This window comes from Rhinatrema bivittatum, chromosome 7 (assembly GCF_901001135.1).
Source record: "Rhinatrema bivittatum chromosome 7, aRhiBiv1.1, whole genome shotgun sequence".
Lineage (NCBI taxonomy): Eukaryota > Metazoa > Chordata > Amphibia > Gymnophiona > Rhinatrematidae > Rhinatrema > Rhinatrema bivittatum.
In genome coordinates, this window is record NC_042621.1 from 87,232,255 (window position 1) to 87,259,703 (window position 27,449).

The window sequence follows — 27,449 nt, forward strand, 5'->3', positions numbered from 1 at the left end:
CCATCCAGCAACTCTAGCAAGGGTTTCAGCTCCTTGACACAATCACGTGAACATTGCACCACAAAGAACTAACAGGCTGCGAAGCTAGCATTCAGCAACAAGCTCTGAAAATCCCTTCTTCTCAATCTGGGATGCTTGCCTGCTGAAATGTTGGAGAAAATGTAAGTCTTCTTTGGCTGTTTCAGTGCTGCCTCCACTATCATTGACTGGTGTGATGGCTAACTATCTCAAACCTCGGGGCTTTGCTGAACTCTATATTTAAGGTGCAGTTTTCTGGCTACGGGGGGCGGGGGGGGGGGGCAGGATGCCATATTCTCCCACATTCTTACCCAGCTTATCCAAGGATTTGGAATACGAGAGATCATCTGGTGATGAAGAGTGCTTCAGCAGATCATGCGGGGGGGGGGGGGGGGGGGGAAGACTTGATGGGAATCCTCATAGACCCTTCTTCAGACCCGAGAGGTGAGGGAACTCTAACTCAGGACCCCAGTAATGATGATGGCATTCAGGATGGGGTCGTTGGTTGTCTCAGAGGGGAATATTCTTGGAGTATGCTTCAGATAGTGGTATCCTGAGCTCTCCTGTCTGGCTAAACTTCACAGTGAGGGACAGCAAGAGGACTAGATCCCACCCCTGGGACTTCTGATGGGAGCTCTTATGTCATGGAGATGAGAGGGACTTCCCTTTGAAGTAACAAATCCAACACTCTGGACAGGAGCGGTTGAAAGGTACCCTCTTTGTCCTTATCTGCTAAGCAAGGCAAAGAAAGTCTTCACCAATTCTGTTACATGGTTTATGGGCTGCTGTGCTGTGAAGAGTCATCGCCTTCCAAGACCAGTATAGGTTCATCTTCCTGAAAAAGGGAGCAGAACTGAGTCATCTTCCTGTTGCAGGGGATCGCAAACAAATCCACATCAGGACTTCCCCAGAGATGGAAGATCTGATTCACCACCCCCTGGTCCAGGGTCCACTCATGGGGCCTGAAAGCTCAACTCAGTTTGTCCGCTATCACATTCTCCATTCCAGCCAGATACATGGCCTTGAGTACCATCCCATGGGACAGGGCCCAGGATCAGATTTGGACCGCTTCCTGACACAGGAGGTACGACCCTGTGCCTCTCTGCTTGTTGACATACCACATTGCTACTTGGTTTTCTGTTTGAATCAGACAATTTTGTTGGACAGCCTATCTCTGAAAGCCCACAGAGTGTACCTGATTGCACAGAGGTCCAGGAAGTTGATTTGACATTGTGCTTCCTGGGCAGACCACAGACCCTGGGTGCGGAGCCCGTCTACATGAGCATCTCACCCCAGGTTGGATGAATCCGTGGTAAGGACAATTTGGGTGGGGGGAATTTGGAAAAGTATTCCCTGCTCCAAATTTGAGAGAACCTACCACCAGGACAAGGAGTCCCAGAGAGAAGTAGTGATGCGGATGCAAGCCTGGAGGTCTTGAGTGTCCTGGTGCCACTGTGACCACAAGGTCCATTGGGTTCTTTGCATGTGTAAGCATGCCAAGGGAGTTACATGGATGGTTGTGGCCCTGAGGCCCATCAGCCTCAACATGTGCTGAGCTGATACCTGCTGGCTCTGTTGAATCACCTCCGCTATGGATGCCAAGGTGAGTGCCATAGAGCGCGGGAGAAAGGCTTTTGCCCGAGCTGTGTCTAGCAGGGCTACTACAAAGTCCAATTGAGTTGACGGACTGAGATCGGACTTTGGGTAATTATTGATGAATCCTAGTGATTTCAACACCCGGATAGTCAAGTGCAGGGACCGCTTCGCCCCTGTCCGAGAGGTGCTCCTGACAATCACCCATATAGGGGGAAAAAAGGCACTCCCAGCCTGCAGAGGTGTGCCCCCACCATGGCCAGGCACTTTGTGAAGACACGTGGGGCCGACCCTAGCCTAAACAGCAACACTCTGTACTGGATGTGCTGTTTTCCCAAAACAAATCTTCCTGTGATCTGGGAAGATCTCGATGAGGTTGTATGCATCCTTTATATAGAAGGAGCCTAGCTAGTCCCCTTTTTGCAGGAGGGGAATCAAGGTGCCCAGGGAAACCATCTTGAACTTTTCTTTTTTTTTTAGAAACTTGTTCAAGGCCCTTAATTCTAGGATGGGAAGGAGTCCCCCTGTTCGCTTTGGAACCAGGAAGTACCTGGAGTAGAATTCCCGCCCTTTTTGCCCCGGTGGTACGGGTTTGACCACTCTGGCCGTTAAGAGGGAGGAAAGCTCCGTTCATAGTACCTGATGCGCTAGTGGCCCCAAAAACAGGCATGGGGGCAATTTGGTGGGATACCCAATAGATTCAATCAGTATCCTGACGGATGATGGACAGAACCCACTGATCTGAGGTTATACTGGGCCACTGATTTGCAAATACCGTAGCCTGGGGGTCCAGCATCTCATGTATGGGCGGCTGGCTTATGCACCTACAATCCAGTCAAAACCCTTCCCGGGATTTGGCTGGGGCGGCAGCTGAGGCTTGGCTGCTGCCTGGAATGGCCGCTAGAGCTCACTCTCTGTAAATGGGAGCGAAGGGCCAGAGGATAGTACTTCCTCTGGCGGTAGAAAGATCTCCTCTGACCCAGCCTCACAGACCTCCTGGCTGAGGAGGGCGGGTCCGAAGTGCTGGTGGAGAGATGCTGGAGAGTCTCATGATGATCTTGCAGTTTGGGCTACCGCATCCCTTACCTTGTCTCCAAAGAGATTCTCTCTTCTGCATGGCAGGTCAGCGAGTCTTATCCTGCACCTCCGGGTTGGAGATCTAAAGCTCGTAGCCATGCCATTCTGTGGGCACCAATTCCTGCTGCAGAGACTTTCGCTGCTGTTTCGAAAACATCTTAGGTGGAGCCACCTTGTGTTTTCTGCACTCCGGGCCCTGATGCACCAATGACAGAAAGGTGTCTTGCTGCTGTTGAGGCAGCCACTCAGCCGCCTCCTGCACCAGCTTCCAGAGGTTGTGAGAGAATTGGTTCATTTAGAGCTGGTAGGAAGCAATGCAGCAATGAGCATAGCCCCCTGAAAAACTTTCCTCCCAAGAGAATCCAGAGCTCTTCCCAGGGGGCACCGAGGAATGGGTCTGAGAGTGCTTGGCCCGCTTGAGAGCAGATTTTTTACCACTGACTGGTGTGCCAGCTGACGCCTTTCGAATACAGTAGCCTGCTGGATGAGGTAAACCCCATCCGCTTTCCTATTCACAGGAGAAACCGTGAGGAGGGTGCTCCCAAATCCTCAACAGCAACTCCTTAAAGATTTCTTTAGGAATCTCCACAAACTGGAGGATTTCCAGCATTTTGGGCTTGGCATCCTCCTCTGTCATCAACTGCAATGGGATGGCTTTCGCCACTGACTGTACAAACCCTGTGAAGAACAGGTCCTCAGGTAGAGACTGCCTTCGTTCTGATGGAGGAGACGGTTCTTAGGGGAGACCCTTCGAGTCCTCTGAGGAGGATTCAGCAGTATTCTCCTCCCAGGGGTCATAAGGGGCCTCATCCTTACTGAAATCCACAGCTAATGAGGCCCTGGGTGCTCAGCCTTCATCCAGAGGCCTAGGCACCAGTGGCATTGATGCCGGCCCTGGCAAAGCTGGCCGGGGGGGGGGGGGGGGGCTGCAGGCCACGATTGCACCACCAGTGTTGATGGAGCTTCCTCCTCCTCGGAACCAGCAACGAGCACTGCATCAGTCGGGGAAGTATCGGTGCCCTGCTGGGCATTGATGGGTTTCTGAGAACCGGTGCCAACTGGGTCAGTAACACACCAATGAGCACATTGAGATGCTCCAGTAGTGGTTTCCAATAAGGAAAGCGCGGGCACCGATACCATCTGTGCCGCCGGCTCGATGCCCCACAGTGCTCAATCGACAGTCAGCTGGAGTCTGCGCTTCAACTCCTCCTTGAAAGTTGCTGATACCAAAATGGACTGGGAGATGGGAGGTAGGAGGGGTGGCCAGATCTTCCTCGGATCCCCGAGGTGGATCAGCAACTGACACCAGGACCGGTGGAGACCATCGTTGTCCCCCAGCATCGATGGAGGATAGGCACTTCTCGCTGCAGAGACACTTTGGGGGCATCTCGGCAATTGCTGGTGACAACCTGAGCCTGGCACCATGCATCGAAGGCGACCAGTGCTGATGCTTCCTCAGCTTCCCTTGGTGCTTGGCCCAGTCTTTCCCTGGTGCCGAGGTCGAAGACTATGAACCCAATGTCCTCAACCTGGAAAAAAACAACAGAGGCCGGTCCTTGCCCCCCTATCTGCCGACGGCATTAACAGCCCTGCCGATGTTGATGGTTCAGTGTCCATTGGTGCAGCTCCATGGTCCTTCATCATTAATGCCACCAATGACTAAGGCTCAGACTTTCTCGCCCTGAAGAGCTTCTCCATCTTGTCAAGGTGAGCGTGACGCCCCTTCAGGGTCATTTGGTTGCTCAGGCGGCACCCCCGGATGTCATGCGATGCCCCTAGGCAGAGGATGCACACCTTGTGGGGGTCCGTGATGAACACTGTCGAAAACTCGTTGAAGCCATGACGATACGAACTGAACGGGGCGAGAACACAAGTGGAGATGGTGGGGCGATCGACACCAGCGGGCACCTAGGCACCGCCACCATGGGAGGACCGAAGCGAAAGGAAACTTACCGAACCACTGAAAAACCTCACTGAGACACTAGAGGGAACCGGAGAGGAACCTGCACTGAAAAGATGCAAAAAACATGAAAACTTTCCAAGCAAGAAAAAAAACCACGAGCTCAAGAAACTTCGAGACAAAAGCTCTGCGGAAAAAAAAGAAACTGAAGTGGGACCTCATGTTGATACATGGTATAAGGCATGCTAGGCATGCTCAGTGTGCCTAGTCAAAGTTCTGGAAACTTTGACATAAGTTTTCTGTGCTGGGCTCCATCCGATGATGTCACCCATGTGTGAGGACTGGCATCCTGCTTGTCCTAGGAGAATCACAGCTTGTACCGCAATGCCTTCCTCCACAGCAGCCGAAAACTCCTTATGGCTGTCCCAGTTTTTGGCCCAAGTGGTTCTGCCTGCACAAGCAGCACTAAATGCCAGCAATACATAGAGCAGCAATACATGCTATGCCCTTGCTGCTCTGATGTGCTGACACTTGAAATTCTGACCAAGTATCTGAGCTGGCAGTAGTGGCAGAATGTGCTCATGCTATCACCACTGCAGGCCAGATCAAGTTCCTTCTGTGATGATAAAAATATATACATTTAAAATTAAGCTACATACATAATTTTTTTAAGGTTGATTTTTATATTTGGATTTGCCATAGTTTTTTTAATATATGATTTTGTTAGTCTCGCTGAACATATCCATTAGGCATTTTTTTGGATCCAGCATGCAGAAGTGTATGTGTGTGTATGTATGCATGTACCTACAATACCTAAATATAATCGGCTTTGAAGTGTCACGAAAGGAGGAATATGAATTTTTAAAAAATCATCACTGCTGTGGGCTCAAGTTCCTTCTGCTGTTGTTGCTGGGGGTCGGATGAAATTCAGCCAAAGGCCACACCGGCCCTTGCGCCATCATTTGGGGGAGCACCTGTTTTACATGTTCACCACCTGCATCACTTTCTTGCCTCTTGCTCAAACTGAACGCAAAACAAGTCTCCATCAGAGGAATTAAATGACATGAACAAATGTCCCCAGCACTCTTCATATCTACAAAAACAACTCCAGTTTAAACTTGCCTTACTTAAACTTTACAAATAAGTTGAAAATCATTTTACTGGGCTAGCTGAATTCATCTCTGACTAGCTACTGCTTACTACTTGTTGCCTTTTACATCTACGCAGACTAACCCAGCGACCACACTACTTGGTTTAAAATGCAAATTTTAAAAGTGCCTTTAAAAAAAATGTCAGTGAACTTGGACTGCTGATGTGAGGTATGATGTGCTGCCTCTGGAAACCCACATAACTTACAAACAGTGGTGTGGTATACCCTTGGGGAACTAGGTAAGATCTCCAGGGACTTGAGACACCAGATGGAGAGAAGAAAGGATGCAGAAAGGGAAGAAAGTAGGAAAATATCTTTAGCTACACCAGTATAGGTAGGGGCGACTAGGCAAGCTGGTGGGCAGACTGGTTCTTTTCTGCTGATGTGTCTACATTTTGTGATCAGAACCAAAACCACCTGCAGGGAAAGTTCAATTCTCATGATTGATCTTAGCAGATCTTCCCAAAAGATAATACGGGGACATTGCTTGCTGTGGATCAGTGCTCAGGAGCCAGACAGGACTTCTGATGTTACAGAATAAATGATATAAAGAACAGATCTTACATTTTTAAGGTGAAACACCATAGTTTCTGAATTTGCCCCAGACTCTCTTCCTTCCTGCACAGGCTTACAGAACAGGAATGGTTGAGCACCACTATGTTAGGACTTCTGGATGAAATCTGCTGAGCTTAATAGTTAAATATTCAACTTTCTCTTAATAACTCTAAAGTGCTCCGGAGACCTAAAGAGTGAGCAGTTAATGGACGGTCCCAGTCTCCATGGTGCATCTGTTGTGCTGACAGAGGAATGGCATGACAGGATTTCTGTCTGTAAACTGAGCAAATGTGGCCTGCCAGTCATGGAGCTGCCACACGTGCACACGAGCCCAGAACATGTCCATTTCACAGCTTCTCCATGGGAGTCCTGAGTTTATTTCTTTGCATTTGATTTAGATTCTGGTTTTTAGGCTCTTCAAAGCAGACTACATTCAGGTCCTGGGGTTATTTCCCTGTCCCCAGAGGGCTCACAATCTAAGTTTGTTCCTGAGGCAATGGAGGGTAAAGTGACTTGCCCAAGGTCACAAGGAGCAGCAGTGGGATTTGAACCCTGGTCTTCCTGGTTCTCAGCCCGCTCCTCTAACCACTAGGCTACTCTTACACCAGAGTAATTTTTCCATTTTTATTTCCAGAAAGTAGTTTTCTCAGACCTTCTCCATATGAGCCTAAACCACAAATGTTGGCTTCCCTTCCAGCAGATGGGAAACAGACAAGCCACGAGCAGGCAGAGGGGCTGATCACATGATATAAAGCTACTTCTGGCTCCTCAGCCTCAGTGTAGTTGTATCATTTTTAACTGCTGGTGCAGAATTCCCCTATGAACAGTGAATGGTACATGAAAAGGCAGCTACTTCTCTCCACTCTCATTCCCCCAGCCCACCCCCCCTCTACTCTCCTCCCTTTTCCTCAACTCCAATCTACCCACACACCCGCGCTCTCTCTCTCTTGCTGTTAAGACTTGCAGATAACCATTTAAGCTTTTATATTTTCTTTGATTAAAAAGAGTGATGATTACTATGGAGCTTACCAACCCCCCCACCCCAACACACACAGCAAGATAGCAGGCTCCAAAGTAACCAGACAAAAACATTATAATTGTAAAGCTGGGCCAAATTAAAAAAAAAAAAAAAAACCATGGCATCTTAGATTTTTTTCTGTATTGCAGTTTAAATTAATAACTCAAATTATATTGTGTTATTTTGACAAATAAATATGTAACGTTTGCAAACTTAAAATATTGTGTGCAGAATTCTAAACTATATAGCACTGAATTCCACCAGGAGCAATGTTTATGTATTTCTTTCTTTATTTTTACTGAGGTCATCCTCCTCTGGCCATTCTAGACTTGTTAAATTGAATCAGATGTAGATAGGATTTAAGCTAATCTTCTGCTCCTGGGTCTCTCTCACTCTTATCACTACAGAAAGATATATTTTGAATATGGCTAATTGATATATTTCTCCAGCTCTCTTCAGGTCTGTAGTCATGCTCTGGTTTCCCTAATGAAATGTAATTTCCTGTTGATGAACTAAAACCATTAACTGGATTATAGGCTTGATCACAAACACTCCCAATGGAGCTCTTGTAGATAGGAAATGTACATAATCCTATTCTACTAGCTGATACTTCATTGGATAATGCAGCAGCTCTCGCTGGCTCTGTCCCAATGGCACAGAGTCAGCCCTGCAGCACGGACGTGGGCATATAGTGTGTGTGTGTGTGTGTGTGTGTGTGCTCCTGCCTTCCGATCAGGTCCCTTGCAGTTGGGAGAGGCTGCATGTCAGAGCTAGGAGTCTGTTCACAGCGCCTTCTAGTGATCTGCTCAGGAACATCACTACAACTGAGCAGGCTGGACTGACAGATAGCACCAGCAAACATATTCTGTATATCGACAGGGTATGTGTCAAGCTCCAGAGGTAGGCATACAAGAGCTGAAGCTGAAGCTCTGGTCCTCCACCACGCTAAAGTTAGCCAGATAAATGTATCTGGCTAACTGAGCTGGGATATTCAGTGATGCAGGCATGCCGCTGAATACATCTGGCTGAGTTTATGCAGCTAACTTTAGGACTCCTGCTCTGCCAGCCATCATAGCGACAACCTTAGGGTTCTGATGCGCGTTACGCTTTGGCTCTGAGGAGAACAGAAAGAGGCAGGGTTCTGCAAATCATGAACTAGGTGGCAAGTAACTAAATGCCCGAGTCTCTAAGCTTTTTTTTTTCCATAGACAGAGAGTAAGAGAAAAGCCATAGGCTCTAACCATATGACAACTTCATGAACAGGGGAGCATCAAACAATGTACAAAAAAAAAAAAAAAAAAGTCGTACACAGACCTGCAACACAAACCCCAAAGAAAGAGGTTGAAGGCTCTCCAAACATTCTCACTAGAGGAAAGAAGGGAAAGGGGGATATAGGATAGAAACAGTCACAGATCTAGCATGCTTCAAATAAAGATGGAAAAAAACACCAAACAACCGATACCCTAACCAAATACAGAAAACATCTAGCTTTCTACAAACAACTAATCCTTAATGTTAAGAAAGAATACCACAGCAATAAAATAGAAAAATTTGCTAACAATCCAAGAACCTTATTCTCAATAGTATCAAATCTCACCAATGACAAACAAGAATCACCGCAAAACCTACCAGAATCAAAATGTAACGAAATTGCCAAATTTTTCACTGACAAAATTACTAACTTAAGAAATAAACTTCCAAACACTAACAAACAAGAAATTAAAATTCAAAAAAGAGACATGAACCAATGGTAATCATTTAGTGAGATATCCGAGACAGAAGTGGAATACATGCTAAAAAACATAAACCCAGCTCCACACAAAATTGACTCAATACCAACATTTGAACTTAAGAAAACAACTAACAAAGTCTCCCCTACATTAGCTAAAATCATAAACCTATCCCTTGAAGAAGGAACTATGCCAGATATACTGAAAGGGGCAATTATAAAACCAATCATAAAGAAAAAAAAAGTGACCCCCCCTGAGCCTGAATAACTACCGCCCAGTCTCAAATCTTCCCCTAATAGCTAAACTAATAGAAAAAAACAGTACAGAAACAGCTAGCTGAACACCTAGATAATAACAACTTACTGTATCCATCTCAACATGGATTTCGAAGCACTACAGCACTAAGACACTATTTCTCTCGCTAACAGATAACATTCTAAGAGGTTTCGATAGTGGTAAACATTATATGCTAATAATGCTAGACTTAGCAGCAGCCTTCGACACAGTAAACCATAAAATACTACTAAAAAGACTAGAAGAAATCAGATTACAAAGCAAAACAATAAACTGGTTCAGTTCATATCTAAATAATAGGTTCTTTCAAGTTCAGATCAACAACGTATTATCAGAAAAAGTCAATCTCAAAACAGGAGGACCGCAGGGATCAGCCCTGTCCGCAACCCTCTTTAACATATACATGCTGCCCTTATGTCATCTGCTAGCAGGTCTTGGAATCATATATTACATTTATGCAGACAAAATTCAACTAATTTTACCAATCGAGGACACACTAGAGAAAACATTAACCTTAGCAAACATGTACCAGACATTATAAAACAACTGCTAAACCGAATGGAACTTGTGATCAATATTGAAAAAACAGAATTTCTACACTTAGAACGGAAAAATATGGAAATCATCCAAACTCCAATAATCCTCAAAGACAACCAGAAAACTGAACTAGCTGAAAAAGTATGAAACCTTGGAATAATAATGGACCCAGAAATCAATCTAAAACAATACATATCGCTAAAAGTAAGAGAGGGCTATGCAAAACTCATGGTACTCAGAAAACTAAAACCACTACTAACAATAACTGATTTCAGAACAGTACTTCAAGCACTAGTGTTCTCCAGCACGGCCTCCTGTAATGCCCTTTTACTAGGACTCCTGAATACAACATTAAGGCCACTTCAAATACTTCAAAACACAGCAGCTAGAATACTAACCGGAAAAAGGAGGAGGGAGCATATAACTGAAACCCTGGCAGAATTACATTGGCTACCTATTGAACACAGAATTAAATATAAAGCCCTGTGTACCATACATAAACTAATACATGATGAAAAATCGGACTGGCTAAACACAGCATTACGCGTGCACGTCCCACATAGAAACCTTCGATCGGCAAATAAAGCACTCTTAACCATTCCCTCAGTAAAAACTTTGAGACTAACTCGAGTGAGAGAAAGCGCCTTATCTTTAGCAGGCCCCACACTTTGGAAAACAATGCCCCTAGAGATCAGGTTGAAAAGAGATCTCAAAATCTTTAAGAAAAGTTTAAAAACATGACTTTTTAAACAAGCATTTTATAAAGAGAATGAGAATGAAAATATACAGGAATAGGCAGAAGAAGAACACCAGCACACAGCACTATTCTCAAACACTCACAGAATTACACTGGCTGCCAATTGAACAAAGAGTGCAATTTAAAACACTATGCACAATTCACAAACTAATCAATGAGCAAAATACTGATTGGCTAAATACTGCACTACGACTACATGTCCCCCAGAGAAACCTCAGATCAGTCAATAAAGCTCTATTAACCATACCCTCTGTAAAGACAGCTAAACTGATGCAAGTAAGAGAGAGAGCACTATCCTTAGCCGGTCCAATATTATGGAACACAATGCCACTCGAATTAAGATTAATGAGAGATTTAAAACTCTTCAAAAAGAGTTTAAAAACATGGCTCTTCAAAAAAGCTTTTCAAGATGAGAGTGGGGAGTAAGTATTAAAAAAAACAAGAAAGAGAAAAAGAACTTCTACACACAGTTAAAAGTCACCAAATAACATATATGCTTTTTATTGTTTTTTTTCTCATACTTAAGTCTTACCTTAAAGAAAAATACAGTATATCTCATGTATGAATTTCTATTAATCATATAAATGGAATTTCCAATCCGCATTCCATATAGTGTATATTATTTGAATCATGTAACCGAAAAGTTTTTGGCACCTTCTAGATAATTTATAAACCAATCCAAACCTATTTACGTGCCTATCTGTAAACCGCTGTGATGGTACATCACTAAATGACGGTACAGAAAAGTTTTTAAATAAATAAATAAATAAATTCTAAGAATGCGCATCTCAATAATCTATGGAATCTACCTCACAAACGTAATTGTAAACACTATATATATGATTTTTACCCGTGTACAGTACCTTACAGGTACACCTGGTCATGACCTCTTCACCAAACAATTGATTGTCTTTAACGATTTATTGTAACTGAACCTTTTGTGGCACCTGTTAGAATGTACGATAGTATGCACCCACTTACATTAATTTATGTGCCCACATGTAAACCGTTGTGATGGTATACTACTTAGCGACGGTATAGAAAAGATTTTAAATAAATAAAGTGCAAGCCTCCACAGAAAAAATACTCAACAAGATGTTGGAGAGAGCGATGCCCCAAGGAACTCCTTCACTGACAGAGATAGTGGATGTTTGGAAACCAGAACCATGACAGAATTTTAGCACATCTGGCAAGGGCAAGGGTGAAAGGCTGGATGAAATGAAGGAAGTATTGTGTTTTATGCATGCCTACACATCCATCCAGAGCGGCAGAGGACCAAAGAGGGGAGGAGACAGAACTGACTTGGATAGAGAGTGCTCACGCTTGTAGGGCTGACAACGTGGGGCTGTCTCTAGCTAAAGCAGTGTAAGAAGGTAATTCTGAATGCAGGAAGATGTCACAAGCAGAAAGTTTTAATGAGACAATGAAAATCAAAAGCAAGCAGAATGCCTGGTGAATGTCTGCTGACAGTCACCAGTCCCTCGCGATCTGGAAACCATTCAAGTTTAATGGGGTGGGCTTGTGAGGAAGGCTTCTCTCTCACTTTGCAACACCACCTCTCAGAGCAGGCTGGATGAGAGCCGATTACCACTAACACACAGGCCGATACAGTACAGTGCGCTCCAACGGAGCGCACTGTACTGTATCGGACGCGCGTCCAAATTCAGGACCAACTTTTTGTTCATAAATGAGCAGAGGAAAAACATGCTCTTTTAACTATATTCTGCTACTTGATGAAAAATATAATAAAAAAAGATCTCTGCACAGAAGCCAGTCTGATATGTTATGGGAATGGCTTAGCAGAGGGAAAGGCCTCTCAAATATAGTATGACAATGAGGTATGCACAGGCCTAGTCATACACCAAGGGTTAGTATTACTGCAAATGGCTGATAGGCAGCCAGGAACCTCTGCCTGCTGGTAAATACCATAGGACTGCTGCATACACTGCACGGCCAGTTCAGAGCACCCATCCCTCATGAGTGGAAGGGATATACTCACTTTCCTAGGTAAGCAGCGGTGAGGACAAAGCAGACATAAGTGTCATCTGTCTCACAGCCAATGCCTCCAGGTACGACAAGCATGCACTGGCACCTACCTTGGTGGCTGTGGAGATTTGGGCTTGGGTTTCTCTTTTTCCTTCTCTCGTTCTTTCTCTCTGTCTCGGTGTTGTCTGTCTTTCTCATCTCTCTTGGCTCGTTCTCTCTCCCACTCATCTTTTCTCCGCTGGCGTTCCTTGTCCCGCTCCCGTTCTCTCTCCCGCTCCCTCTCCCGTTGTCGCCGTTCCCGCTCACGGTCTCGTTCTCGCTCCCGCTCTCTCTCACGTTGTCTGTCTCTGTCTCTCTCCCGCTCTCGTTCTCTTTCCTTGTAAAAAAAAAAAAAATATATATATATATATATATATATATAGTGTCACATTATTTCCAGACATTTAGATTGTAGTTGCATTCTTATTTAATCCATACTTGATTTGAAACAGACAGACGACGATTACTTATTCAGGCATGGTGGCTTTCCCCATCTCCTGTTCTTCTTGAAGAATGTAACTCTGGCCTGATACAAAGGCAAAGCCTTCTACCAGTACCAGGAATACAATTGTTATGGAGTAATGTGAAATTTGCCACATTTACTGTCTATGACTCCAATATTACTGTACTCACCCTGTCTATTAGCTCTCACTCTCCAAATGTAATTGTCCTCCTTCTGGAGTTTCACATAAAAATGTTTACATTTTACTGGAAAAGACTTGAGCATGCAGTTATGGCCTTTTATGAACTTCTGAATAAAGGTGGCTGTGTTTTGGAAATGTACCCCATCTGTACAATCAAAAACTTGGTACACACTTTCCGGCACCAAGCACCTCACAAAGGATTTAGTTACAAGTGATATTTCCATTAAATTAGCAGTTTTGTCATGTGATTATTCACTAAAGCGGGGAGAGAGTGTCCTTACAATAAGTTATTTTTTCTTCACCATTATACACAGAAAAAAATAACGTTCATCACATCATGGACTCACTGTCAGAAAGTCTCACAGAAACATGACGGCAAGAAAAGGACCATATGGCCCCACTCAGTCTGCCCATCTGTCCAATTTATATAGCCCTTGCAATACCCATCACTTCCTCAGAAACCTCCTATACTTGTCCCATGCTTTCTTGAATTCAGATGCTGTTTTTATCCCCACTGCCTCCTCAGGGAGACCATTCCATGCATCCACTAATCTCTCTCTAAAGAAATAGTTCCTAAGATTACTTCTGAGTCTACCCCAGGGCTTCCAACACTGTGGGTCGGGTCCCCAAATTGGGGTCACAAGTGTCTCAGTGCTATTCAGGCTCTAGAAGCAGCAGCATTAGTAGAAGGCGGCAGCATGGAGCCTGTAAGCCAGCACGCACTCACAGCCCCTACAAAAGTCTCACCCTTGCATTAATTTCTGTGGTAAAAAGCAGCCCTTCATGTGGAGGGATTGAGGCTGCTGCTGGACCTGTGAGCTTGCAGTGGTTCACATGCCCGTGTGCTGACTTTCATTACAAATGCTGCTTGCATATCACTATTGGGCTTGGGACCTGCCATGAGAGTTGGGGAGGAGTGAGTATGCATGGACTACCATGACTCCTTTCTTCTTACTCACCAATGAACCACTGAAACATGTTGCCCCTATCATCATGCTAGACACTCTTTTCACCAGTTGTCATCCACCATTGCTATGGAGCCCAAAGGAAAATGTTGCTACTGGCCTACGCCCAGGGTGATATTCAGAGAAGGGGCTGTTTGAAAGGAGATGTCAGATGCAGAAGGTGTTTGAGGACGGGATCAGCTGGAGAGGGCTTGGCTGTAGAGGGTGAGAGAGGAAGAATGAAAGAATATTTACTAGGGGGATGTAAGAGAAAAGTTAGAGAGGAGGAAGTGAGGCTAGGAGGTGAAAGGGGATGGCGATGAAAGTGAGGAGGGAATGGGGACAGGGTGAGAGGGAAAGGAATACAAAAAGTGCTGAAAGGGTTAAAGAGAGAAGATGGGGAGATGAGAGGAGCTGGAGGTTGTAAGCGGGGATCAGCTGGAGGAGTGAAGGTTGAGAGAGGGGGGTCCACTGGAAGGGAGGAGGTTAAGAAAAGAGGTCCCCTGAAAGGATTGCAGGTTAGAACATAAGAAATTGCCATACTGGGTCAGACCAAGGATCCATAAAGCTCAGCAACCTGTTTCCAACAGTGGCCAATCCAGGCTATAAATACCTGGCAAGTACCCAAGCAGTAAGAAGATCCCATGCTACCGTTGCTAGTAATAGCGGTGGCTATTTTCTAAGTCAACTTGATTAATAGCAGGTAATGGGCGCCTCCTCCAAGAATTTATCCAATCCTTTTTTAAACACAGTTACACTAACTGCACTAACCACATCCTCTGGCAACAAATTCCAGAGCTTAATTGTGCGTTGAGTGAAAAAGAACTTTCTCTGATTAGTTTTAAATGTGCTACATGCTAACTTCATGGAGTGCCCCCTAGTCCTTCTATTATCCGAAAGAGTAAATAACCGATTCACATTTACCCGTTCTAGACCTCTCATGATCATAAAGACCTCTATCATATCCCCCCCCTCAGCCATTTCTCCAAGCTGAACAGCCATAACCTCTTTAGTCTTTCCTCATATGGGAGCTGTTCCATCCCCTTTATCATTTTGGTCGCCCTTCTCTGTATCTTCTCCATTGCAACTATATCTTTTTTTGAGCTGCGGCGACCAGAATTGTACACAGTATTCAAGGTACGGTCTCACCATGGAGTGATATAGAGGTATTATGACATTTTCCATTTTATTCACCATTACCTTCCTAATAGTTCCTAACATTTTGTTTGCTTTTTTGACTGCCACAGCACACTGAGCCGATTTCAATGTATTATCCACTATGACGCCCAGATCTCTTTCTTGGGTGGTAGCTCCTAATATGGAACCTAACATTGTGTAACTATAGCATGGGTTATTTTTCCCAACTTGCACTTATCCACATTAAATTTCATCTGTCATTTGGATGCCCAATTTTCCAGTCTCACAAGGTCCTCCTGAATTTTTTTTTTTACTATGTTTATTGATTTTCAACAAAGTACAACCATTCCAGAAACTCAACAACATGTCTCAACATTTTCCCCAAATATCCCTTCATCCCCCCATCCCGTTCCCCCCCCCATTTACCCCCTACTCCAATCTTTTATCACTTATATCGAGCTGACCTCGGTAGTACAAAGAATACAAATAATACTAATAATACAAATTATATAAATAATGCAATTTATACCAATAATACAAATGTTGCGAATAGCCCTAACGAGCAATCCCACATTATCTAGACATGGGTCAGGAGTTGGGATATAGAGATTTCTTATGGTTACGCTAGTGAGGGTTCTAGGGCTTTTATGAACCCATGTGATGAGACGGCTAAGGGCATCATGGAGCTTGGTGATATTCCCAAATCTCAGGGTATGGGGCGCCTATGGAGGTAAGGTATCACAATGTCAATACAGTTCTGACGACAGGGCAGATGTGAGATATGTTAGAAGTGGTTCCCAAATTTTTTGGTTGTGTATGAATTTCTTCGAAGAGGACGACCGAGCTATGGCATATTCCACAGAACAGAGATGAATCATTTTTTGGAACCATTGTTCGTGGTTCAGGCCCTGTGACTCCATCCATCTAAGCAAGATAACTTTCTTTCCGATCAAGCGTGCTCTGACTAGGAAAAGAGGTTTGGCTGGGCCTAAAGTGTGAGAGTCCTGTGCATCAGGACCAAAGAGCAAAAACCCTGGGATTAATGGTAGTGTGGTGTGAGGCAGCAGGTTGCATGTGTTGTGGATTCTATCCCAAAAATCTACTACAAGTGCACATTCCCAGAAATAATGAAAGAAAGTACCACTCACTTGGTTGAATTTTGTGCAGAGGTCAGAGGGAATAAGCTTATATTGAAAAGCACGGTCTGGAGATATATAAAGTTGCCACAAAAATTTATAGTCCGTTTCGCGAAGCAGAACATTTTCTGAGATCTCTGAAAGAAAGTCGAACACCTTTTTGAAGGCTTCAAAAGTGACCGAGAACTGAGGCCATTTCATCCAACGCACGTGTAATGTCTCCAGGCAGGAGAACTTCCCAGTTTCACTCAAACTTTTGAAAAAATAAGAGATAGTGGAATGTTGTGACTTCCCCAAAGCCAATGCCATCCGCATCTGCTGGTTGGAGCTTATTTCCCCACAACTCGTTGGATTACTATTAATAAAGTTCCTCACCTGGAGGAATGGGTAAAAATCTTTATGGGCAAGTTTATATTGCTGTTGCAAGGTAGGGAAGTCTAGTTTCTCTCCCGTAGCAGCTGTAAACAGTTGATATATCTAGGTCAGGCCCTGTCTATGCCATCTGGCAAAGGCGGGATCTGTTAGCTCCAGGAAAAAGACGGGTTCCCAGTGAATGTCATTAGCGATGTCATGCTAGATGGATGGCCGTAGGTTTTAAACATTTGCTGCCAGGCCTTTCTTTTTTTTTTTCTTCTTTTTTTCAATTCATATTTTATTGATTTTTCACGAAGTATTTATACATCATACTTTGACTGGAAAACGAGAAGATATATAATAGATATTCAATTAAGAGTGTACATTCCAATATTTCAATTTCCCACATACATACTTTTCCTTCAAGGATTAATATATTAAGTAAGCAAGTGAGGCCCAGAATAAGAAATTTGGTTCTTACCTGATAATTTTCGTTCCTGTAGTACCAACGGATCAGTCCTCCTGGGTTAATTCATCCCTGCCAGCAGATGCAGAAAGACAAAGCCTCGCTGACACTGCTTGAAAACCCCTGGTGGCACCTGCAGAAGCTCAGTATTGATCTGTACCCAAGCTGAAAAATTACACTATGTGCAATAACTGACTAAAAACATCTCAAATAACTGCAAATGTCTCAAAAAACTTGAAAAAAGTGTACAAGTTTACAACAAGAACAGAAGTTTGCTGACAAAGTGATAGCTGAGCGGGTGACTCTCCCTTCGAACCCGGATGGGTTCTGGACTGATCCGTTGGTACTACAGGAACGAAAATTATCAGGTAAGAACCAAATTTCTTTTCCCTGTATGTACCCAGATCAGTCCAGACTCCTGGGATGTACCAAAGCTTCCTAGAGAGGGTGGGATCTGGAGAGTCCCGCTCGCAAGACACCTTCACCAAAAGATCTGGAATCCGAAAATCCCAAATCCAACCTGTAATGCCTTGCAAAAGTATTTTTTTTTTTATTTTTTTTTTTATTTAGAGTTTTTATATACCGGCAATCATGAAAACATATCTTGCTGGTTTACATAGAATGGGGGTGCAATAAAAGTATGCTGCGACTTCCAAGTCGCTGCCCTGCAAATCTCTTGCGGAGATACCAATTCGCCTCCACGCACGAAGCAGCTTGAGCCCGTGTCGAATGAGCTCGCAAACCGTCAGGAACCTGGCGGCCTTTGATAATGTACGCTGTCCCAATAGCCTCCTTAAGCCACCTGGCAATCGTTGTTTTGGAGGCTTTGGTCCCCCTCTTTGGGCCATTCCATAACACAAACAGATGATCCGATCTTCGGAATTCATTAGTAACTTTGAGATAACGAAGCAAAGTTCTGCAGACATCCAACAGCCTAAGCTCCCGAGCATGCGGCGTAGAATCATCCAAGTCTGAAAACACTGGGAGCTCAATAGTCTGATTAACATGAAAGGCAGACACCACATTTGGGACAAATGAAGGAACCATATGCAACGTAATACCTGAATCAGATATTTGAAGAAAAGGATCCCTACACGACAAGGCCTGCAATTCTGAAATCCTCCTAGCGGAACACATAGCCACCAAGAATACCACCTTGAGAGTTAAATCTTTAAGAGTCGTTCTCTGAATCGGTTCAAAGGGAGCGTCACACAAAACTCGCAGAACCAGATTAAGGTTCCAGGGAGGGCAAATTTTCCGTACCGGAGGCCTCAAATTCTTAACTCCCCGAAGAAAACGCTGCAAGTCAGGGTGAGAAGAGGGAATAACCCTCAGTTTTGTCTTTTAAGCAAGCAAGCGCAGCTACCTGCACTTTTAGGGAATTAAAGGCAAGACCCTTAGCCAAACCCTCTTGTAGAAAAGACAAGACGAGAGAAATCGAGGCCTGAACCGCAAGAACCCCTCGTGGGAACACCAATTTTCAAACACTTTCCAGACGCGAACATATGAGAGGGAAGTGGATTGCCGCCGAGCCTGTAAAAGTGTAGTAATCACCGGTTCTGGGTATCCTCTCCGTCACAAACGACGCCTCTCAAAAGCCAAGCTGCTAGACAAAAGTGATCTGCCTGATCGGAAAATACGGGCCCTTGACGAAGCAGTTCCGAGAGGTGACTCAGACGCAATGGACCGACCACCGCCCAATTGACAAGATCTGCGAACCATGGACGGCGCGGCCACTCTGGAGCTACCAGGATCACCTCTTCTGGGTGCTTTTCTATTCTGCGCAATACTTTGCCCACCAGCGGCCATGGCAGGAATACATACAGTAAGACTTTCGGAGGCCAAGGCACAGCTAGAGCATCGACTCCTTCGGCCCGAACTCTCTCCTGCGACTGAAGAACCGAGGAGCTTTTGCATTGAGTCGAGTCGCCATCAAATCGACATGGGGACGACCCCATCATCTCTGAATGAGCCGCATCGCGGACTCCGCCAACTCCCACTCGCCTGGATCTAAGGTTTGACGACTGAGAAAATCGGCCTGAACGTTGTCGACCCCTGCGATATGAGAGGCTGCCAGCTGAATCAAGTACCTTTCCACCCATTGAAACAGCAGTCGCACTTCCAGCGCTACTCCTTGACTCTTGGTCCCGCCTTGGTGATTGATGTATGCAACCGTTGTGGCGTTGTCCGAAAGAACTCTGACCGAATGTCCCTGAACAAGGGGAAGAAAGGTTTGAAGAGCCAATCGTACCGCTCGGTCTCCATCCGATTGATGGGCCACGAGGCCTCTATCACCGACCAAGTGTCCTGGGCAGACTGTCGCTCGCAGACCGCTCCCAACCAGAAAGACTGGTGTCGGTAATGAGAACCACCCACTCCGGAACCTCTAGGCTGACTCCACGCTGCAGATTGGAATATTGTAGCCACCATGATAGACTGGTTCTGCGCCGATGTATCCAGCAAAACCAGTAAATGAAAAGCCTGCGACAGAGGATTCCATTGATCCAACAGAGTCCTTTGAAGGGGACGCATATGCGCGAAGGCCCACGGTACCAATGCTAGGGTGGAGGCCATCAAACCCAGAACCTGTAGGAAATCCCAGGCTCGTGGAATTTCCAATTCCGATAAGCGGCAAATCTGTGACTGAAGTCTGAGCATCCTCTCCTGTGTGAGAAACACCCTGCCTTGACTCGTGTCGAAACGAGCGCCGAGGTATTCGAGTACTTGGGACGGCTCTAAGTGACTCTTCGTCCTGTACACCACCCAGCCGAGAGACCCCAACAGGCAAATGACTTTCTGCACTGACGCACGGCAACCCTCCAACGACTTGTCCCGAATTAGCCAATCGTCGAGATAAGGGTGTACCAATACCCCTTCGCGTCAGAGCGCTGCTGCTGCCACCACTACCATCACCTTGGTGAACGTGCAGGGAGCCGTTGCTAGCCCGAACGGCAGAGCCTGAAATTGGAAATGTTGATCCAATACCGCGAAACGAAGAAAACACTGATGCGCCGGATGAATTGGGATATGCAAGTATGCTTCTGTCAGATCTAGGGATGCCAAGAACTCCCGAGAACGGATCGCTGCTATCACCAACCGGAGCGTTTCCATTCGAAAACGTGGGATATATAGGGACCTGTTGACCAATTTGAGGTCCAAAATGGGGCGAAACATCCCCTCCTTTTTCGGGACAACGAAGTAGATGGAGTAGCGACCCCTGCCCCGTTCGCAACGCGGTAGAGGAATCACCGCTCCCAACTCGCACAACCGTCGCAACATCTCTCGAACCGCTCGTCGCTTTGTTGAAAACCCACAAGGGGAGACTAAGAAGAGGTCAGGAACGGAACGTGCAAATTCTAAAGCGTAACCGTCTCTTATCACTGACAGTACCCACTGATCCTGTGTGATTTTGGTCCACTCCCCGTAAAAATTTGCCAGCCGGCCCCCTATATAGGGAACGGCGGATTAAACCGGCCTAGCTTCATTGGGAGGACTTGACTGCCGCTGCTCCTCCCGCCACGGGAGCTCGAAAAGGTTGTCTGCCGCAAAAGGACTGGCCCCAGCCGGAGCCACGAGGTTGCTGAAAAGGCTTTTGGGACTGCACTCCCACCGGCCCTCTTATAGGACGAGACCGTCTAGAGTCCCTGAAGCACGACCTGGATTGAAACGCCTGGCGATTCCTCGGCTTGTCCTCCAGCAGCTTGTGAACCTTTGTCTCACTCAGCTGTTTAATGAGCTGTTTCAGCTGCTCACTAAATAAAAGCCGACCCTTGAAAGGCAGAGAGCCTAACCGAGCCTTAGACGAGACATCCGCCGACCAGTGACGGAGCCAAAGTAACCGTCTGGCTGCGACCGCCGAACTCACGACGCGCGAGAGCGAACGACCAAGTCGTACAGCGCATCCGCCACATATGCGACAGATGCCTCCACACGATCCGCCTCAGACGTATCGGTACCCTGAGGAGCGTCCTGGAAATTCTGCACCCATCGCAGACGCCCTCTGCATAAAACTGGAGCAGACGGCAGCCAGGAGCCCCAAGGCTGCACTCTCAAAAACCCTTTAAGATGAAGCTCCAACTTCCGGTCCTGGAGATCCTTGAGGGCCGTGGCCCCTTCCAAGGGAATCGTAGTCTTTTTAATGATCGTGGAGACTGCCGCATCCACCTGCGGAAGGGCAGAAAGCTCCAAGGTTTGTTCCGGTAACGGGTAGAGCTTGGTCATAGCCCCACCTACCCTCAAACCGGAATACGGAGATTCCCATTCGTGCTCAATCAATTGCCGGACTGACCTATGGTACGGGAAAGCGGAAGGGGGAGCACGAAGACTATCCAGAACGGGGTCTGCCCCGTCCACCTCCGGAACATCCTGCGGAGGTTTCAATCCCAGCTCCTCCAGAACCTGCGGAAGTAGCGGTGCCAGCTCTTCTCTCCGGAACAACCGAAGAATCTTGGGATCATCCCCTTCCGTCACCGACGGCATTCCTATGTTATTTCCCTGGTCCAGATCCGGCGCTGAAAATCCTGATGCTGCCCCAGCCGGCGGAGCTGGGAGCTGTGAGCCCCCTATCACCCCCACGGGGCCAGGCACGAAGGGAATGGCTGAGTCTGGTAGCCGCACGGATCCCGTCCTGGAATCAGACTGCGGATCCGGATTGGGAGGGGCTAAAAACCCCGGAACCCCTCCATCCCCTCCTGCTGCGCCAGGTAAGCCTGGTGCATCAGGAGGATAAAGTCTGGAGAAAAAGGACGCGCCCCGGGAGGCAAATTGGGGATCTGACCTCCCTCCGGTCCCTGGGGTAAGGGATCCGAAGGACCTGCACCTCCAGCGAGCCCCTGCGCATCAGGGGGCCCGAGATGGACGGGAGAAAGCCTCGGAGGAGAATCCCCCTCTCCCTCCGATAATGGCGGTGGGCGCAAAACCGCATCCAAAATGGCCGCTGCTCCCATCTCGAGGGAGCTGGCAGACCCGGTGGTAGCAGGAGAGGTAAAAACAGGCCGTTGTGGCAGCTGCGTTCTTGCAGAGGTGCCGGCGTTTGCCCCCCCTCCCCCCCCGGGAGAAGCGAGGGCCCTTCCCCCCGAAATACACCCAGAACAAAGGCCTGACCGACTGAGACGCGCTGGGACCGCCCCACACAAGCGGCAGGCCGAGCTGCGAACCATGCCAGGAGCAGAAGAAATTAAAAGTAAAGAAAAAAGTAAAAAGTGCCGAAAAAACCCGATCAGAACAAAAGGGGGGGGGGGGGGGGGGAGAACAGAGAGAGACACCCCGGAGCCTTACCGTCAGCCGACTTCCTGCTTGTTAAAATGTTCTTTTTTTTTTTTAACTTTAAAGTTAACAAAACAAGAAAACAGAACTTCCCTCCCAGAGCTGAAGAGAGCTGTCCAGCTCAACACAGCTGCTGAAATACAGGGAGAGAAACGTCTGACCAAAGGAAAGGGGCTGCAAGCTGCACGGCCGGCCTCGTGAGGGGAGGGATCTGGACCACCAGATTTACACCCCACGGTACAACTTGGACCTCAACCGGTCCACCTCAACCGAGCAGAGAAGGGTTCCTTAAGGAACCAACCCCCTGGGAGGAAGGCTCACCCACAAAAAAAAATATCTAAAAAGAAAAAACAGCAAGGGTAAGAAAAGCCCTGTAGGTTAATGCACCAGCCATCTGCTGGAGACAGACAAATACTGAGCTTCTGCAGGTGGCACCAGGGGTTTTCAAGCAGTGTCAGCGAAGCTTTGTCTGACTCCAACTGCTGGCAGGGATGAATTAACCCAGGAGTCTGGACTGATCCGGGTACGTACAGGGAAAAAGGGAGTTTCAACAGGAAAAAGAAAAACCAACTAGGACAAAATTGACTTAACGGTTATGAAGGAGCATTTTTTTCTTTACGATTGCCATGGTTAACCTTGCCCAGATGTGATATTAACATTTCTAGCATTCAAAAAAGATTTTAGTTAAGAACATAAGATGATAAGAAATTGCCATGCTGGGTCAGCCCAAGGGTCCATCAAGCCCAGCATCCTGTTTCCAACAGAGGCCAAAACCAGGCCACAAGAACCTGGCAATTACCCAAACACTAAGAAGATCCCATGCTACTGATGCAATTAATAGCAGTGGCTATTCCCTAAGTAAAATTGATTAATAGCCATTAATGGACTTCTCCTCCAAGAACTTATCCAAACCTTTTTTGAACCCAGCTACACTAACTGCACTAACCACATCCTCTGGCAACAAATTCAGAGCTTTATTGTGCGTTGAGTAAAAAAGAATTTTCTCCGATTAGTCTTAAATGTGCTACTTGCTAACTTCATGGAATGCCCCCTAGTCCTTCTATTATTCGAAAGTGAAAATAACCAAGTCACATCTACTCGTTCAAGACCTCTCATGATCTTAAAGACCTCTATCATATCCCCCCTCAGCCGTCTCTTCTCCAAGCTGAACAGCCCTAACCTCTTCAGCCTTTCCTCATAGGGAAGCTGTTCCATCCCCTTTATCATTTTGGTTGCCCTTCTCTGTACCTTCTCCCTCGCAACTATATCTTTTTTGAGATGCGGCGACAAGAATTGTACACAGTATTCAAGGTGCGGTCTCACCATGGAGCGATATAGAGGCATTATGACATTTTCCGTTCTATTAACCATTCCCTTCCTAATAATTCCTAACATTCTATTTGCTTTTTTGACTGCTGCAGCACACTGAGCTGACGATTTTAAAGTATTATCCACTATGATGCCTAGATCTTTTTCCTGGGTGGTAGCTCCTAATATGGAACCTAACATCGTGTAACTACAGCAATGGTTATTTTTCCCTATATGCAACACCTTACACTTGTCCACATTAAATTTCATCTGCCATTTGAAACATAGAAACATAGAAATGACGGCAGAAGAAGACCGAATGGCCCATCCAGTCTGCCCAGCAAGCCTCACACATTTTTTCTCTCATTCTTATCTGTTTCTCTTAGCTCCTTGTTCTATTCCCCTTCCACCCCCACCATTAATGTAGAGAGCAGTGATGGAGCTGCATCCAAGTGAAATATCTAGCTTGATTAGTTAGGGGTAGTAGGGGCAGTAACCGCCGCGATAAGCAAGCTACACCCATGCTTATTTGTTTTACCTAGACTATGTTGTACAGCCCTTGTTGGTTTTTTTTTCTTCTCCCCTGCCGTTGAAGCAGAGAGCCATGCTGGATATGCATTGAAAGTGAAGTATCAGGCACATTTGGTTTGGGGTAGTAACCGCCGTAACAAGCCAGCTACTCCTCGCTTTGTGATTGCGAATCCTTTTTTTCTTCACCCCTGTCGTTGAAGCTATGCAGGATATGCGTGAAGCATCAGTTTTTTGTTTTGTTTTTTTTTTCCCCTGCCGTTGAAGCAGAGAGCTATGCTGGAAATGCGTGATGTATCAGTCTTTCTCCCATGCCGATGAAGCAGAGAACCATGCTGGATATGCATGGAAAGTGAAGTATCAGGCACATTTGGTTTGGGGTAGTAACTGCCGTAACAAGCCAGCTACTCCCCGCTTATTGAGTGCGAACCCTTTTTCTTCTCCCTTGCCGTTGTAACAGAGAGCTCTGCTGGATGTGTGAAGTATCAGTTATTCTTCTCCCCTGTCATTGAAGCAGAGAGCTATGCTGTATATGCATTGAAAGTGAAGTATCAGGCATATTTGGTTTGGGGTAGTAACCGCCGTAACGAGCCAGCTACTCCCCTCTTTGTGAGTGCAAATCCTTTTTTCCATTACCTCTTGCTGTTGAAGCTTTGACCGATGTAGGAGTCACAGTAAGCATGTGTATGTTTATTTAATAAGGGTATTGTGTCAATAGCCATCATTCTGGCGAGTCACCCACTCTTCATTGGCGGCCTCTTGACTTTATGGATCCGCAGTGTTTATCCCACGCCCCTTTGAAGTCTTTCACAGTTCTGGTCTTCACCACTTCCTCCGGAAGGGCATTCCAGGCATCCACCACCCTCTCCGTGAAGAAATACTTCCTGACATTGGTTCTGAATCTTCCTCCCTGGAGCCTCAAGTCGTGACCCCTGGTTCTGCTGATTATTTTCCTACGGAAGAGGTTTGTCATTGTTTTTGGATCATTAAAACCTTTCAAGTATCTGAAAGTCTGTATCATATCACCTCTGCTCCTCCTTTCCTCCAGGGTGTACATATTTAGATTCTTCAATCTCTCCTCGTACGTCATCTGATGATGCCCAATCTTCAAGTCTTCAAGTCTTGCAAGGTCCTCCTGCAATGTATCACAGTCTGCTTGTGATTTAACTACTCTGAATAATTTTGTATCATCTGCAAATTTGATAACCTCACTCGTCGTATTCCTTTCCAGATCATTTATATATATATATTGAAAAGCACCGGTCCAAGTACAGATCCCTGAGGCACTCCACTGTTTACCCTTTTCCACTGAGAAAATTGACCATTTAATCCTACTCTCTGTTTCCTGTCTTTTAACCAGTTTGTAATCCACGAAAGGACATCGCCTCCTATCCCATGACTTTTTAGTTTTCGTAGAAGCCTCTCATGAGGGACTTTGTCAAACGCCTTCTGAAAATCCAAATACACTACATCTACCGGTTCACCTTTATCCACATGTTTATTAACCCCTTCAAAAAACTGAAGCAGATTTGTTAGACAACACTTCCCTTGGGTAAATCCATGTTGACTATGTTCCATTAAATCATGTCTTTCTATATGCTTTACAATTTTGTTCTTGAGAATAGTTTCCACTATTTTTCCCAGCACTGAAGTCAGGCTCACTGGTCTATAGTTACCTGGATCACCCCTGGAGCCTTTTTTAAATATTGGGGTTACATTGGCCACCCTCCAGTCTTCAGGTACAATGGATGATTTTAATGGTAGGTTACAAATTTTAACTAATAGATCAGAAATTTCATTTTTTAGTTCCTTCAGGACCCTAGGATGCATACCATCCAGTCCAGGTGATTTGCTACTCTTTAGTTTGTCAATCTGGCCTACTACATCTTTCAGGTTCACAGTGATTTCGTTCAGTTCGTCTGACTCATCACCCCTGAAAACCATCTCCGGAACTGGTATCTCCCCAACATCCTCATTTGTAAACACGGAGGCAAAGAATTCATTTAGTCTTTCTGCAATGGCCTTATCTTCCCTAAGAGCCCCTTTAACCCCTCTTTCATCTAATGGTCCAACCGACTCCCTCACAGGTTTCTTGCTTTGGATATATTTAAAAATTTTTATTATGAGTTTTTGCCTCTATGGCCAATTTCATTTCAAATTCTCTCTTCGCCTGTCTTATCAATGTTTTACACTTAGCTTGACAATGCTTATGTTTTATCCTATTTTCTTCAGATGGATCCTTCTTCCAGTTTTTGAAGGATTTTTTTTGGCTAAAATAGCCTCTTTCACCTCACCTTTTAACCATGACGGTAATCGTTTTTCCTTCCTTCCACCTTTCTTAATGCGGGGAATACATATGGACTGCGCCTCTAGGATTGTATTTTTAAACAATGTCCATGCCTGTTGAACACTTTTAACCTTTGCAGCTGCACCTTTCAGTTTTTTTCTAACTATTTTTCTCATTTTATCAAAGTTTCCCTTTTTAAAATTTAGTGTTAGAGCTGCAGATTTACTTATTGTCCCCCTTCCAGTTATTAGTTTAAATTTGATCATGTTCTGATCACTGTTGCCAAGTGGCCCCACCACCGTTACTTCTCTCACTAAATCTTGCATTCCACTAAGAATTAAATCTAAAATAGCTCCCTCTCTTGTTGGTTCCTGAACCAATTGCTCCATGAAGCAATCATTTATTACATCCAGGAACTTTATGTCTCTAGCGAGCCCTGATGTTACATTTACCCAGTCAATATTGGGGTAATTGAAATCTCCCATTATTATTGCACTGCCAAATTGGTTTGATTCCCTGATTTCTCTTAGCATTTCATCATCTGTCTGACCATTTTGTCCAGGTGGACGGTAGTATACTCCTATCACTATGTTCTACCATAGTAAACATGAAGTTTTCATTTTTATCCCTTACCCAGCACTTACAAGGATATCTTAAAACAAAAGTATATCCTAAGGTTAGTACTTGTGTTTTTAAGTTAATAAACTCCCTCCTTCTATTTTGGGT

At 45.6% G+C, this 27,449-nt stretch overlaps 1 protein-coding gene across 10 annotated transcripts in view; it reads right to left on the reverse strand.

Annotated features, from left to right (window-relative positions):
• ZC3H18 (zinc finger CCCH-type containing 18) overlaps nucleotides 1-27,449 on the reverse strand; it is a 302,002-nt gene that overhangs the window by 154,152 nt on the left and 120,401 nt on the right. For all 10 annotated transcript variants that reach the window (XM_029608640.1, XM_029608639.1, XM_029608642.1 and 7 more), the window contains one exon: nucleotides 12,726-12,991. In XM_029608640.1, coding sequence (XP_029464500.1) covers nucleotides 12,726-12,991 — 266 coding nt within the window. The remainder of the gene's footprint in view (nucleotides 1-12,725; nucleotides 12,992-27,449) is intronic.